The sequence below is a fragment of the Phragmites australis genome, chromosome 22 (assembly GCF_958298935.1).
Source record: "Phragmites australis chromosome 22, lpPhrAust1.1, whole genome shotgun sequence".
NCBI classification, from domain to species: Eukaryota; Viridiplantae; Streptophyta; class Magnoliopsida; order Poales; family Poaceae; genus Phragmites; species Phragmites australis.
Window position 1 is genome coordinate 2,233,013 of NC_084942.1, and position 15,188 is coordinate 2,248,200.

Genomic DNA, 15,188 nt, shown 5'->3' on the forward strand with positions numbered 1-15,188 from the left:
CAATAGTTTCAAGACCTACAATATGAGAGAACTCAAGAAGATTCTTAGAATTAGATTTAGATACATCCTTATTGTAATTGTATTCTCTAGAGATTAATTAAGATAGAACAAAATACATAGCTATTATCCTTAGGAAAATCTAAACCTGTATAAAATCTTATGCTATTCTTTTCGATATATATAGTTGATAACCAACTATCTCTACTTTAAATAAGTATTTGCATAATTAACTATACCATTCCTCGTCACTGTTGTGGTCTGTCAATAAGTGTATAACAAGAATTCAGTGACGCCCTACTGAGATGCGTTCATGCAATAAAAGAGAGTACCTTCCAGGAGTGGGTCTCGGGGCGTCCGCGTCGTTCACGATGAAGGACAGGCACACCTCATCGTCGGGCCCGTACCCGAGCGCCGACGTGCGGCTGCGCCAGATGCAGGCGGCCACGAGATCGAACCGAGAGCAGCCCCCGCGCATGTGCAGCGGCGCGCGCCGGCGCAGCCCGGCGATCTCCCGGAGCCCGAAGAAGAATGGGACGCGCGCTATGTCGCCGAGGGCGTTGACATCATTCTGTCAGGCCCGCGCCTGCCGGCTCACGGTACTCGAGGTGAGGGTATGACGGCTGCGGGGGCTGTCGCGCCATGAACATCTCCCTGCCCCACGCCGGCGGCACCGATGGCTCCTCGGCGCCGTGCGCGAACTCGCAGATGGCCTTCTCGAGCTACATGGCTCCCAGCGCGTCCACGACGCAGTGGCAGATCCGCTGCCCGAAGATGAATCCTCCACACTTGAGCCTCGTCACCTGCCCGTATGTAACAACAGGTAATTAATTTGCTTACGGTGCATAGCAATAGTATCGCTGGAGCCTAGTGGCGGATCCAGGATTTGATGATTAGGTATTCAGTATTAAAAAAAATATTTAATCTAAAATACAAGAAGTTCATAGTAGCATAAATTTTAAAGTATAAATTGTTTATAGTAGAGAAGTTTTAACTAATTAAGAGAAATTACAAAGTACTTAAAGAAAATTACAGTTTAACTTTGTGTTACTTCATGGCTTGAAAGTGTTTAATGATGTCACCATCCTTAACTTGCACATAAAATTCACACTCAACTGCCGACTATCGAACTGGGCAGTCACAACATAGAGATCATGAGCTCCTGATACTTGCTGCTATGGTATGAGAATGTGTGCTCTTTCCAGTTAATAGGTCGAGTGAAGGATGGATGGTAGCTTGGGCTCACGTTTTGCTAGGTGGTCTGATGGATTGAAGCAGCAAACAAACAAGTTGGTCCAACTAGAGATATATATACGTAGTATAGTTACTATATACTCTTTTTTTTTTTTGCAAAAAGTTAGATATTCAACTGAATACCCTTGCATCATAGTGGGTCCGCCCCTGGTGGAGCCATGGCGGTGCATGCATGATGAGATCGTGGCTAGGAGTATGCTGCATGCATGCATAACCTTTTCCTGATAACGTTGGTCCATACCTGAATATACAGCAAGGGCGATGGTGGTGCTCTCCAGTATGAACTGCTCAAAACAAGGGAACGGCGGGCTCTTCATGTCGCCGAAGTCGTCGGCGTTGAGGTCGGTGTCGACGTCGCCGAACATGACGCCCTGGGTGCCGCACTCCACGACGAGCTTCCTCTCGGGCTCCTCATGGAGGCGGCCGGTGAGCGGATAGTAGGGGATGAGCGCCCTGGCCACAGCGCCTCCCGGATGACCTTGGCCGGGTTGCTGTGGTACAGGTGGATCCGAGAACTGTAGAACCGCGCATGCCCTCCCCGTCGATGATGTCCAAGAAAGGCTTCACCTCCTGCGACGTCGACTCTGTCGGCACCACCAGCACCGGCTCCCCTCGCCGCACCCTGAAGGCCGGCAGTGATGGCTGTAAGTGGAGAATATCACGCGAATTTTATATTGATTGATTCAAGCCACAAGGGATTACATATATATATAGTCTAACGTGGCTAATGGGAACACAAAACTAATATGAACGCAACACATGATTAATATGAATTGAAGAGGTTGAGCACACATCACGAGGAGGCTAGGTATGTAGGACCCAAAGAGGTAGTCTAACATGCCCTGTAGTCTAAGTGTTGCTGGCATGGACGTTTAGATTGGATTTGAACTTGGTGAAGACAGAAGTATGCAGCCTTTTGGTGAAGATGTTGGTGTACTATGACAATCAGAACATAGAGTACATGGACATTGCCGAGTGCGATGAGCTCCCGAACAAAATATAGATTGATCTCGAGGTGTTTGGTGCATTGGTGCTGCACCGAGTTCGTCGAGAGATAAATGGCACTGATGTTGTCACAGTAGATGAGGGTTACACGACGCAAGGGACTGTGAACCTCCTGACGTAGTCGTCGCAACCAGCAAGCCTCGACAAGGGCATTAGCCACATCCCTATACTCAGCTTCTACACTAAAACGAGACACCGTGTTCTACCGCTTGGATGACTAGGAGATGAGTTTGTTGCTAAGAAACACAGCATAGCCTGATGTGGACCTGCGTGTATCGGGGCATCCTACCCAATCAGCATCGGAGTAAGCAAGGAGGTCTGTTGGCGAAGACCGATGTAAGAGAATATCGTGATCAAGAGTGTCGTGAATGTACCGAAGGATATGCTTCACTGCAATGAGACGAGGTTCTCGAGGATCATGCATATGTAGTCACACTTGTTGAACAGCATATGAAATATCCAGACGAGTGAAATTGAGGTACTGAAGTGCACCAGTGAGATTGTGATACCGTGTAAGATCACTCACAGAAGGACTAGCACAGGAGGAAACCTTCGAGTGAGTATTCACTGATGTGCTGCAAGGCTTGCAGTCTAACATACCAGCATGCTCTAGAATGTTCAACATGTGTTGGCGCTGAGAGAGGAAAAACCATTAGCACGCCACTGCACAGTCACACCTAGAAAATGATGAAGGACGCCAAGATCCTTCATAGAGAATTCCCGTTGCAACGCACAGATAGTCCAATGAAGGAGCTGAGCTTAAGATGTTGTCAGCACAATGTCATCCACATACATAAGCAGCTAAGCTGTGTCGGTACCACGATGGTAGACAAAAAGAGAGGTGTCAGACTTGGCCTCAACAAACCTGAGGGACAACATGTAGGAGGCAAAGTGTACCACGTGCAAGACACTTGCTTGAGTCCGTAGAGAAGACTTGTTGAGGCGACATACATAATTGGGATGGGAGTTGTCAACAAAGCTAGTTGGGCAACTAACAGTATGCTGTCTCGAACAGGGTTTCATGAAGGAATGCGTTCTTCACTTCCAGTTTATGAATAGGCCAATCTTGGGACAAAGCAAAGGATAAAACGGTGTGGACTGTGGCGGGTTTCAAAACAAGACTAAAGGTCTCATCAAAGTCACCAGGGTGCTAAGTAAAACCATGAAGAACCCAGCACGCTTTGTAGCGGTCAAGAGAGCCATCAAAGTTGAGCTTATGCCAGAAAATCCATTTGCCAGTGACAATATTTGCCTTGGAAGGTCGAGGAACAAGATCCCACGTGTTGTTGGCGAGAAGGGCGACATATTCATCCTCCATGGTGCTTCGCCAATTGGGATCGGTGAGAGTGGATTGGTACGTCTTTGGGATGGGCGAGAGGGTAAAGCATGGAGGTTTAGCTGCTGGATAGGCTGGCGGAAGCCTTGCTTGCCGCGAGGAACCATTGCATGAGAGTTATCGACTGGTGGGATCAGTAACGCACTGACCAGATAGCGGATGTGCCGGGGCGATGGTCACTACAGGCACCACGGTGGGGGCGCCCACTAGCACCGTGAACCAGGGGGACGCTGGGACCTGGCCAGCCCAGGTGTACCGGATGGGGACACATGGGCTTCGCCAACAGGTGAGGAGGGCACATCTAGGGGTCATGATGCACCCAGCTCGCACCATGCATCCACATGTGTGACCAAGGGTGCTGATGCAGCTCACACGACATGCCCAGTGGTGGGCGTAGCACCAGGCATGATAGCGGCCCAGTAGTCTAGGGGGGAACCATTAGAAACGAAACATGATGGCTTGACAAGAACCGGCATGCTCAAAATCCAATAAAAATCAAAAGCAATAGCGGATGTGGGATTCGACTCAGAAAAAGGGAACGAGGTCTCATCAAACGTGGCATAGCAAGATATGATAACCTGATTGGAAAACTGATCGAGACACCTGTAGCCTTTATGATTCGAGGAATAATGAAGGAAGACACACAAGGTGGAGCGAGGTGAGAGTTTGTGAGGGGCGGTGGTGGACAAATTGGGGTAGCACTTGGAGGCAAAACACGCAAAGATGGTCATAGGTATGATGCACCCCATAAAGTGTAAATAATGGTGTGGAGAAATTATGCGTCTTTGTGGGAAGGCGATTAAGAAGGTAGGTGGTGGTATGAAGTGCTTCTACCCTAAAGGAGGGGGGAGACATGCGTGAAACAGAAGTGAGCACACAAAAGGAACGGAGAATATGCTTAGTCTTGCCATTCTATTGAGAGGTGTATGGATAGGACATGTGAAGATCAACACCATGAGTGAGGAAAAAGGTGCGGGAAGAGGAGTTGTCAAACTCCCAACCATTTTCTAATTGAACACTCTTGATCGTGCTGCCAAATTGAGTAGCCGCATAAGAGAAAAAATTAGAGATAATGGAAAACATATTGGACTTGAGACGTAAAGGAAACATCCAAAGGAAATGCGAGCAGTCATCAAGAATGACTAAGTAGTATTTGTAACTGGACACACTAACAATGGGATATGTCCAAAGGTCACAATGCACTAAATAAAAAATCTTGAGAGCTCGAGAATTGGTAGTGGCAAATGGTTAGTGTACATGATGCCTAAGTTAACTAACATGGTAAATAGTGTCAATGGAACTTTTAGTACATGATATGGTGGAGGTACTAGCTAATTTGGAGATAGCATCCTGTCTAGGATGACCGAGAAGTCGGTGCCATAAAGTGGTTGGGGCACCGGTGACGAGAGCACATGGTGGCAAACATACGCCCACAAGCCCGGAGCTATCACACTTGACGATCACATTCTGGGACCGAAGATCCTTCACAAAAAGGTTAGCGGGGTCAAACTCAATAGAACAATTGTTATCAGTAGTGAACTGGCAAACATAAATAAGGTCTTAATAATGTGTGGTACGATAATAACATTGTTAAGACGAAGAGGACCAGGAAAGGCTGTAGATTGAATCGTTACCGACAACGACTGATGAAGGAGTAGAAGACAGGGTAGTGTGAGACAAGGAGAGGTCGCCAGCGTCCGATGTCATGTGCGAAGATGCACTAGAGTCTATGTACCAGTCCATTGTGGTTGGTGGAATAAGAGTCATAGTATTGAAAGCATTCACTACTGACTGTTGGTCCCATGAGCCAAAGCCAAACTCAGGAGTCCAGATGGAGGCGTCGGGGGCTGGTTAAGGAGCTAGGGCCGACAACAATGGGTAGATGAACTAGGGAGACAATAGGAAGAGCACCGGGAATGGGGCAACCATTAGCACATGTGGCGAGGGCGCACCATGGCACAAATGCAGCTGCTACTCTGGGGTGGCAGGAGCTTGCGTGGGCTGGCCGCGAGGGAAACCGAGGGTCGGATGCGGCTCCTGCCACATCTGGATGGTGCTCGCCCACAGATTGTAGAATGAGGGACATCTGTCGGTGCTGCCGTTTGTATTGTAAATGATAGTATCTATGTAGTCATACAAGATGAGACGGAGTCGTAATGCCCATGGGCTAACTAACATGCACAGCTCATCTTTCCTTGTGCAATCGGACCGAACCGCTTACCTGCAGTTTAGTACAACAAGCACCTGTTTAACAATGTCACCAATAGCGATGACCATGATGTTGTGAAACGACATCTTTTGGACAAGATTAACATGTGTTCAATTAGTCAAATAACCACCATTAGCAGTTAATCTCTGTAATTGGTAATTACACATGAAAGGCGTTGGGAGCAACCAACCGTCCCAATAGATGCCTTGCCACCCTTTCAGTCTCTATATATATGTAATGACTGTTTCAGAGATTAATACAAGCATTAATTCTCAACTCTTTATCTCTACTTTCTACTTCTCCTTACAATATGTTATCAGTCACTTTATCTCCACTGAGCAATCGGAACAACAAGCCCAGAGAGGCATAAAGGCCTCTCCCAGAAGGTGAGCATAGTAAACCCATTTTGCCCCATTCATGGCATACTTGCATCTTCCTTCTTCATCGGCTGCCACAACAATCCTACACGTGCCGCAACCCATGCGGCAGCCGCTACTGCCGTTTGGCCATCACCCTCACAGCCACCTGTCTCGCTGCCCCTACCGCCTTTCTCCTTCACAATTAGGATGCCTGCAACACCGACCATCAGCGTGGGGTCCTTCATGGCAACGACTACCACCATGATGGCGGTTGGCTCTAGACCACCACCCACTATTACAGCTTGTCGAGGTGTTGTTCCCCTCTTCAACGGTCCAACGGTGGTGGTGTCCACAGAGGAGGAGGATCCGGAGGAGTACGTCCCAATGCATGGCGGCATGGCGCCATCACGGCCTCCACAGAGTACACCCAGCTTACTCCTCCAACGGACGATGATGCCACACACACCACTCTAGAGGACACCACCCTTCCTTCACCAACACCTACTGCTCCCTCCTCCGAGACGGCAGTAATGGTTCCGGTGCCCTTCGATGCGAATATCACCGCCGCAATTAGATCTTCAGGATTCGTCGTGGTAGGACACTCCCTGAGCCATGGCAAACTACGACCCCATTTCTTCTTTCCGCAACCTCGACCTCAACATGTCGGCTGGGGAAATGACTGAATCCAACGAACCCATTGCTGGACCACCCATGATGGACTCCTTCACCGCGGTCGGAATGGGATCTAGCCAAACCATGGACACCTCAGCATCCGGGTCCTCCTCCTTCGCGCCGACCTTCATCAACTCCAGCCTCGACATCGAGGAGGAGCCCTCCGACATGTCCTCCACCTTGGCCTCCATCGATGCCACATCGTCCACCTTTGCCTTTAGCGCTGACGACGACATGATGGCGGCACGACGCGGCAGTCTGACCTTTTACATTGACGTGACCACCTCTGACCTCCACGTCAACGCTGCTCCACCAGCACGTCGGCTCTGGCGCACGGTGATGGCGGCGGCCAACCGTCGCCCGGGCCTCAGGTGCGGCTCGTGGAACCCGGAGGCCCTAGGCCTCCCCTACACTGGCAACTAACACGCACGACGTGAGCAGGCGGGGTAGAAAAGGTGGGTTGCAGCAGCTGACGGTGGATGGGCTGCGGCGGCTGATGGTGGAATGGCAACGGAGGCCGAACGGGAGGGGGCGGATGCAAACCCTAACTGCTGCTCCCTTCGTGTTTTATATGGCACACCCACCCCACTTGGCCAAAAGGCCGAAAAGGCCTCAGCCTAAGTTGACTTGGCCCATAGGCCAGTAAAGACCGAAGTGCAAAAGAACCCCCCCCCCCAGGTTTCTAACAAATAATTTACCTTGAAAATAATTATGATGCTAATGATGCATGATTAAGTTTAATCACGCGATTATAGAATTTATGACGTGACAGAAGTACTGTCAAAAAGGACAAAGCTTCCTGCAAGCTACCACGGAAACAAAAGAATCCCTCATCCAAAACAGTAAATGTAAATCAACATCAAGTTGAATGATACCCAAGGCCTATGGATCCTATACATCCAATAGATGATCAACATCCACATCTCAGCTCAACCGTGTACAAAAATATTGATGCTAGGATATCGGAACACTCTGACTCTATCGTAATTGGAAATCACGATGAGTCAGAAAGGATAGATGAAATTTTCATCAATTATATTAATTCTAGATAATCATTTGACCGAAAGACTACAATTGTTGACACTTAATTTTCTTCAAAGATTGCAAATGACCTTCACAATGGTCCAGATCCCAAGATTATGGCAGAGTGCCACAAAGCGCTCGGACTGGGCACAATGGAAGGATGCAATCCAAGCATAATTGTGCTCGCTCTCCAAAAGAGAGGTATTCACATCAATAATACCTACTCCTCGTAACATCTTCCCTGTAGGATACAAGTGGGTTTTTATCCGCAAATAGAACAAAAACAACGAGGTGGTGAGATATAAAATGAGGCTTGTAGCATAAGGGTTCACGCAGAGACCCAGCATTGATTTCAATGAGATCTATTCTTCAGTAATGAATGGAATCACGTTCCGATGTCTAATTTCATTGACAGTTCAAAATAATCTATCTATGTAGTTGATGGATGTAGTGACCGCATATCTATATGGGTCACTTGATTCAGACATATACATGAAGGTTCCCGATGGAATCAAAATTTTGAATCCAAATGCAAACTGCAACATGTATTGTGTAAAGCTTAAAAAGTTACTATATGGAGTAAAGCAGTCGAGAAGAATGTGGTACAACCGACTAAAAGAGTTCCTTCTAAAAAAGGGTACTCCAACAATGATGTTTTTCCATGTGTTTTCATAAAGAAGTACTCAACGGGATTTTGCATAATCTCTATATATGTCGTTGATCTGAATATCATTAGAAATACAGTAGATATAGATGAAGCGTGCAATCATCTAAAGATGGAATTTGAAATGAAGATTTTAGGTAAAACCAAATTTTGCTTGGGTATACAACTCGAGCATCTTCCTTCAAGTATTCTAATACACCAAGCCGTATATACCCAGAAAATATTAGAAAAAATCAATATAGACAAGTCATATCCATCCAAGACTCTCATGGTTGTTCGATCTCTTGATATGGAGAAAGATTCATTTAGACCACGGGAGGAAGGAGAAGAGATACTAGGACCCGAGGTTCCTTATCTCAGTGCTATTGGAGCGTTTATGTATCTTGCAAATTATATCAGATCTGATATCGCATTTGCAGTGAACTTACTAGCTAGACATAGCGCTGCTACAACTAAACGCCATTAGGTAGGAGTCAAAAATATCTTCCGATATAAATCTTGGTATTTTCTTTCAAAGAAAATAAGATATAAATATTGGATACACTGACACTGGCTACTTATTATATCCCCGTAATGCCAGATCATAGACATGCTTCATGTTCTTACACTGTGGAACAACCATTAAATGGAAGTCTTCAAAATAAACTCTAGCGGAATGATAAACCACATACAACAATCATGTGGTATTAGTTCAATTGAATCACCAATAATTATCTATGAAGATAATTCTGTATGCATCGCTCAAATGCAAACATGTTACATAAAGAACAATATAACCAAACATATTGCCCCTAAATTGTTCTATCCTCATGAATTGCAAAATAATAGGGAGATATAAATCTTACAAACTAAATCATGTGATAATCTCGCTGATTTATTCACTAAGTCCTTACCAACTTCCGCATTCCAAAAATGTATTCACGGAATTAGTATGCGACGACTACGAGATTTGCGAGGTCCAGTGGGAGTTGATCCCTAGATAATACCATGTTCATATTATATTACGCTCTTTTCCTTTATGAATTTTTTCTATATAATTTCTCATATAAGGTTTTTAATGAGGTAATATCTATCTTATTCCTTCTATTTTCTTAAGTGATTTTTTGGAGGTTTTAATATAATTCATAGATCATAATTATTGTCTCTAAACTCACCAATGAGTTTTTTACTTTCTAAGTTTCTCATATGAGTTTACAACGAGGCAATAACCAATATATATCATATCATTTTCTCCTTATATTTTTTGCATTGATGTTTAAAAGAGTTTTAATGACATATCAACATATTATTCCTTCTCATATTTTCCCATAGGATTTTGGAGAAGTTTCAACAAGAAGTTTCCAAATAGTATAATTGATCAAGAGGAATTTTGTGAAACGACATCTTTTAGATAAGATTAATATATGATCAATTAATCAAATAACTGTCATTAACCGTTAATCTCTATAATTGGTAGTTACACATGAAAGGTCACCCGTTGGGAGCAACCAACTTCCCAATGCATGCCTGGCCGCCCTTTCACGCTCTCTCTCTGTATATATTATGTATGTAATGACTGTTTCAGAGATTAATATAAGTATTAATTCCCTACTCTCTCTCCCTACTTTCTACATCTACTTACAATACATGAAATGAATATGCACGTCCGACTGTTCATTGCTCCTTGCCGAGCCAGGTAGCGCTGGCCTGTAGCTTTTTAACTTTTTGTTCAACCCAAAACTCACTCTATACAATTAAATCTAATGCTTTTCTATCTAATTGCTAATTCATTTTCTTATTAGATTTGGAGTACAAATGAACCAGGGTGAACCAACTACCCATTGGTATTCACTCGCATCGCTATAGCAGTGAATCAGTGATGGTGCGGAAATGAACAGGGTAGAGCTGTAAGGTGCTCATAACAGCTGAGCGCAGAAAGCAAACAACCTTGGATAAATTTGGCAAGGTGCAGACTACGGAGCGGCCACAAATAAGTTTGATATCAGAAGATGACTAGATACATTTTTCATGAGCTGACAGATCAAATAAACATACCGCAACATTTTCTGGTTACCATTAACATCACTGTATATTCCACTCAAATACAATCAACGACCGTCAGTTATCTTTTAAGGTATGTCAGATGGGCAAAGCAGCAACATAGCTAAAATACTCAGAATTAAAACTTCGCTAAAAAAAACACTCTTCGAAAAGAACCACAACTGGCATGGTACGCTTATAGCTTGGTCTGAACTCTGAAGTACACGGCTTTAGGCAATGAGGAAAGGGAGTACGGTCAACATGAAAGCCTCATAAGTGAAAGTTGCTGATCCAGAGAATGCAGTGTCCTTTTCCTTGAACTTCTCGGTCAGGCCCTGCAAAAGTAGTTCAAAGAAATGAGCACAGATGTGATCAGAAATGCATATCTGAGATAAGATACAGAGAAGTTTGGTGAGACTGTTTGTGTTTGCACTCGCTTGGTATGGTGGAGGCATTACCTTAACAGTGAGGCAACATCTGCAGAGGTAAAAAAGAAAACACAGTTAGAATTGTGGTACTGGACAAACTGAAAGCAAATAGAACATATCCAGTTTTTATCAGTATTAACTGTCACAATAGTCTTGCATCAGAAAACATGGCTGAAACTTAGGAGGCCAGTTGATGAACAAACCAGTTTCTAGTTTGATCTTTCACAAGTTAAGAAAAGTTTTTGTTTCAAAATATAGAACAACTTGTTTCACCAATTATGGTCAATGGCATAGGCAGATATCAGCGAGTTACAAATTGTTAAAAAATGAGGACAAGCGCTTCGCCAAATCTTGTGTAGAAATTCTAAGAAACTACAGCCATTTGATCTGAATAAGATTCTTAAGGTTGAACACGGTACAACACATGTAAATTCATTGGGCAATAATGAGCCTACTTAAATTGAAGGAAGGTTCTTACTCAATGAAGTTATCATATTCAATCGCTCTGCTCTTGCCCCCAGTCTTGTCAAATTTAGACACAAGCAGGTCTAGCACGGTTGGAGAAACAGAATATCCCAGACTGAGAAGAGCATCACGCAGTTCTGATGCATCAATCTTACCACTACGATCACGGTCAAACCTCTCAAATATTGCCTGAACAATATGGCGAAACATTAAAAAGCAATGCTAACTGGGAAACATTACTTCATTAAATTAGCTGATTGCCTTGCTTGCATAAAAGTAAAGGGGAAAAGGAACATTAAGTTGCAGGTCATCATTAAATTAGCTGATTGCCTTGCTTGCATAAAAGTGAAGGGGAAAATGAACATTAAGTTGCAGGTCATCTTACTCTCCAATTCTGAAGACTGTAAAACACAGAAGTAAATTCCTTGGGCCCTGAAAGGATGAAAAAGAAAGAAAAAAGATATGAGATACTTAGAGAAAGGGAAGGTACATGAGATAAAAGGGAAATGGTGAACCTAATATAGGCATATTTCATACATGTCAAATAAAGAAAGAAAAAAACACAACTTAGCACTGGTCTTTTGAGTTGAGACTAATTGTGAGATTCACAATTCATGACTTAAATCTCTGTATTGCATAACAAAAGGAAACAAAAAATATATATGAAAACCATCCAAAAATGATTAACATTGTGAAGACCTTGTTAGTACTTTCAACTTAAAAAGAATCTCTACCAGACTGAATCCAACACTAAGAACTCCAGCAAATATGAATGTCCATATGGCACCAAATTACCATTATTAAACTGAAACTACCTGTTCAGTGTTACAGAGCGACATGGCCAGGAGCACCACTTAATGCACTACAAAGAAGTTCCATGGTTTCAATAAGCTAACAGGAACTTCATGTTACTTGGTGCTGTATCTATAGTGCATGAGACCTAGTCTGGACTGGAAAATAATACTGCAGGACCAACTCAAGTCATCTACACTCTACGCCTCTACAATATCATTTTTCATGTAAAGAAATGAATCTACTTGATCAAGTCAATATTTGGCCACTCGATCCAAGTCTAAAAGGAAAGTGGACTCTTCACTTATTTAAAAAAACGATCAAATTGCCACTACAGACCACAGACAAGACCACTCTGCGTGCCTGTCACTGCCTGTTAGCATTCTAAAAAAATTCTAAACCCATCGAGCTGAACTAGGTCATTCGGCAGATGGCGGAAGTCCTCCGTTTCCCAATCCAAAGTCAAAATACCTTGGGCAGCTTGGCAAATCCGGAAACTTGCACGTGCTGCCCTGAGTGCACCACGCAACACCTAAACCACAGCACCGCTGACCAGCATGACGAGCAAATAGCCACCCACAAGCTACCACACCGCGCCGCGCCAAGCCGCACCCTAGAGCGAACAATGGCAGGACGAAAGAGGGGAAGAGCATGATGAAATTACCGATCTTGCGGACGTTGGTGTTGGTGAAGAGGTACATGAGGAGGTGGACGGTGCGGAGGCTGAAGCTCTGGTTGTACCCGGACAGCGCGGACTGCAGCTCCTTGTCGTCGATCATCCCGCTCCCGTCGCGGTCCGCCGCCTGGAAGCACGCCACCACGTTGGGGTCCGTCCCGGGGGGGAACGCCGACGGCACCAGCGCCGCGAACGGGCTCCCGTACCCGCCCGCTGCCCCGTACGGCGCCGACGAGGGAGGCGGGGCCCCGTAGGGTGCGGCCGAGGGCGGCGGAGCCCCGTACGGCGACGACGAGGGCGGCGGGGCGCCGTAGGGCGCGCTGTACGACTGGCCGGCGGGCGGGGCCCCGTATCCGCCCCCGTAGGGGTGGGGCTGGGTTGAGGGCGGGGCACCGTAGTAAGGGGGCGCCGCCGAGGAGGTCTTGCCTTCCTTGGGGGGCTTCTCGCCGTAGGGCGGGGCGGAGGGGGCGGGGGAGGAGCCGTAGGGCGGTGGGGCCCCGTAGCCTCCGCCGCCGCCGTAGGGGTAGCCGGGGCCGGGGGGTGGGTAGCCGGCCATGGGGGTTTTCGGGTCGGGAGACGACGAGATCAGGAAGCGATGGCCTGCGCTTGGGGAATTGCTTCCGATGGGAAGGAATGGAGCAGGTGGGCGCAGCCGAGCAGAGGACGACGGAACGGGGCAGGGCAGGGCTTTATTATATATTAGGATTCGTATCGTCTGGTCAGGCGTGCTACATTAACTCGCAGTTCGCATTTTCTCGTCCGTCGGATCGCTAATGGATGGGTAGGATTTCAGTGGTACAGTATTACTACAGTACCCACAAATTACTGTGCCACCTCTGACTGGATTCATGTCCTATTATATTACGATAATGATAGAGCAAGACTTCCGATGCCGCTAAAAATACCGAGCTTGCTCATACGCTCACGCGTATACGTCTTCTCGGCTTCCAGCGAGTTTTGTCTTCCGTGCCCTTTACCCTTTTCGTATCACGTGCACATCCTCATCGACCAGTTCTCAATTGTTTCTTTCTTCCGGAGCACACTGGCCAAGCTTGGCTTACTCAGTTTGCTCCTGCCCCCTCTCTCTCTCACTGCAGGGCCTCAAAGAAAGCTACGGAGCAGGAGATTATGGGGTGATGGTTTTATGCGTGAAGATGCCGGAGCTCCCTTCATATGATATTATTGAGCTAGGGCTGGTTGGATTTTGTGAGATCTAGAACTCCAACAAGGTGGTGCTTGCGGGCTGATGTTTCATATTGTGTGAAGATGTCGAAGCTCCTTTCATTTGACTCTACAGTGGTCGAAGGTCTAAACTCATCGGTTGAAGCACAACAGATTTGTCACTATCATAAATAGAGTTTATTAGCTGAAGAGGAAATGGACGGTGAAAACCGTAACATGTGATTTTGGAAATGTTGTATTTTTTATGTTGTATCAACATATCTAAGATGTTATTATTAGTATTTTTTGATGTTGCAAATGTGATTTGAGATATTTTTTTCGGGGATGTGTTTGGAATGTTGCTGTCGGAGAGTGAACTCCTGTCGCAGGGATCCCGAGAGACCCCTTTTTAGAGATTCGGCCGGAGGGATGATCCTGGAAAAGCTTGTGTGGGAAATAAGCGGGAACGGAAATAAATGCGATGGCTAGTGGGAGACGATCACCCTAATGCAAGGAAAAGTGGGTACGCTGGGTTTTAGACAGGTTCGGGCCGCACGGAGGCGTAACACCCTACTCCTGTATGAGCGCTATATTTATCTTTGAAGGGGATTCTTCAAGGAGGTATCTGGTTCTAAGGGGAGAACTGTTTACAAAGAGCTTGAGGCTCTTATGTTCTAGCTTAACTTGAGCTGGTTCGAGTGTCTGTCGATCTATCTTTGGCCTGGTTCGCCGGAGATTGTTGGTTGTCTGGTCTCTTGGTCGTCTTGTGGTCGGGGGCTGTTGCTCTCTCCTTTTTTAGTGTTCTCCATCCTTTCCTTTTATAGGCGCGCTGACCTCAACATATCCTGAATGGGAAAGAGGGGACGCGAATGCCAAGGTGCCACGGAGAAAGGCGTAATCATTTCATCTTGGCGAAGTGACAGGGGCGGTGGAGAAATGCGGCGCGCATTCGACCACCAGCCGCTGCGGAAGCCTCGGGGCGCCATAAAAGGGGCCCACCGGGCAGCCTCAGAGGTGCCCGGTGCGCCCACCCTGTCTTGTTCTTCTGCCAGGGCAGGGTGGCAGGCGGAGCGCTTCGATTCTGGCAACGTTATCCCGAGGCACCTGGATGAAACGGGACGGGACCCG

At 46.1% G+C, this 15,188-nt stretch overlaps 1 protein-coding gene and 1 pseudogene across 1 annotated transcript; both read right to left on the reverse strand.

The window, feature by feature from the left end:
* Positions 1 to 8: 8 nt before the first annotated feature.
* Positions 9 to 6,558, reverse strand: LOC133905373 (benzyl alcohol O-benzoyltransferase-like; annotated as a pseudogene).
* A 3,986-nt stretch (positions 6,559 to 10,544) lies between these two features.
* Positions 10,545 to 13,595, reverse strand: LOC133905061 (calcium-binding protein CBP). The gene is made up of 5 exons (XM_062346763.1): positions 12,888 to 13,595; positions 11,817 to 11,863; positions 11,445 to 11,620; positions 10,997 to 11,015; positions 10,545 to 10,873 (listed from the first exon to the last, which is right to left on the reverse strand). Exons 1-5 carry the CDS (start codon positions 13,453 to 13,455, stop codon positions 10,769 to 10,771), a joined length of 915 nt encoding a protein of 304 aa, XP_062202747.1. The 5' UTR covers positions 13,456 to 13,595; the 3' UTR covers positions 10,545 to 10,768.
* Between the last annotated feature and the right edge of the window lie 1,593 nt (positions 13,596 to 15,188).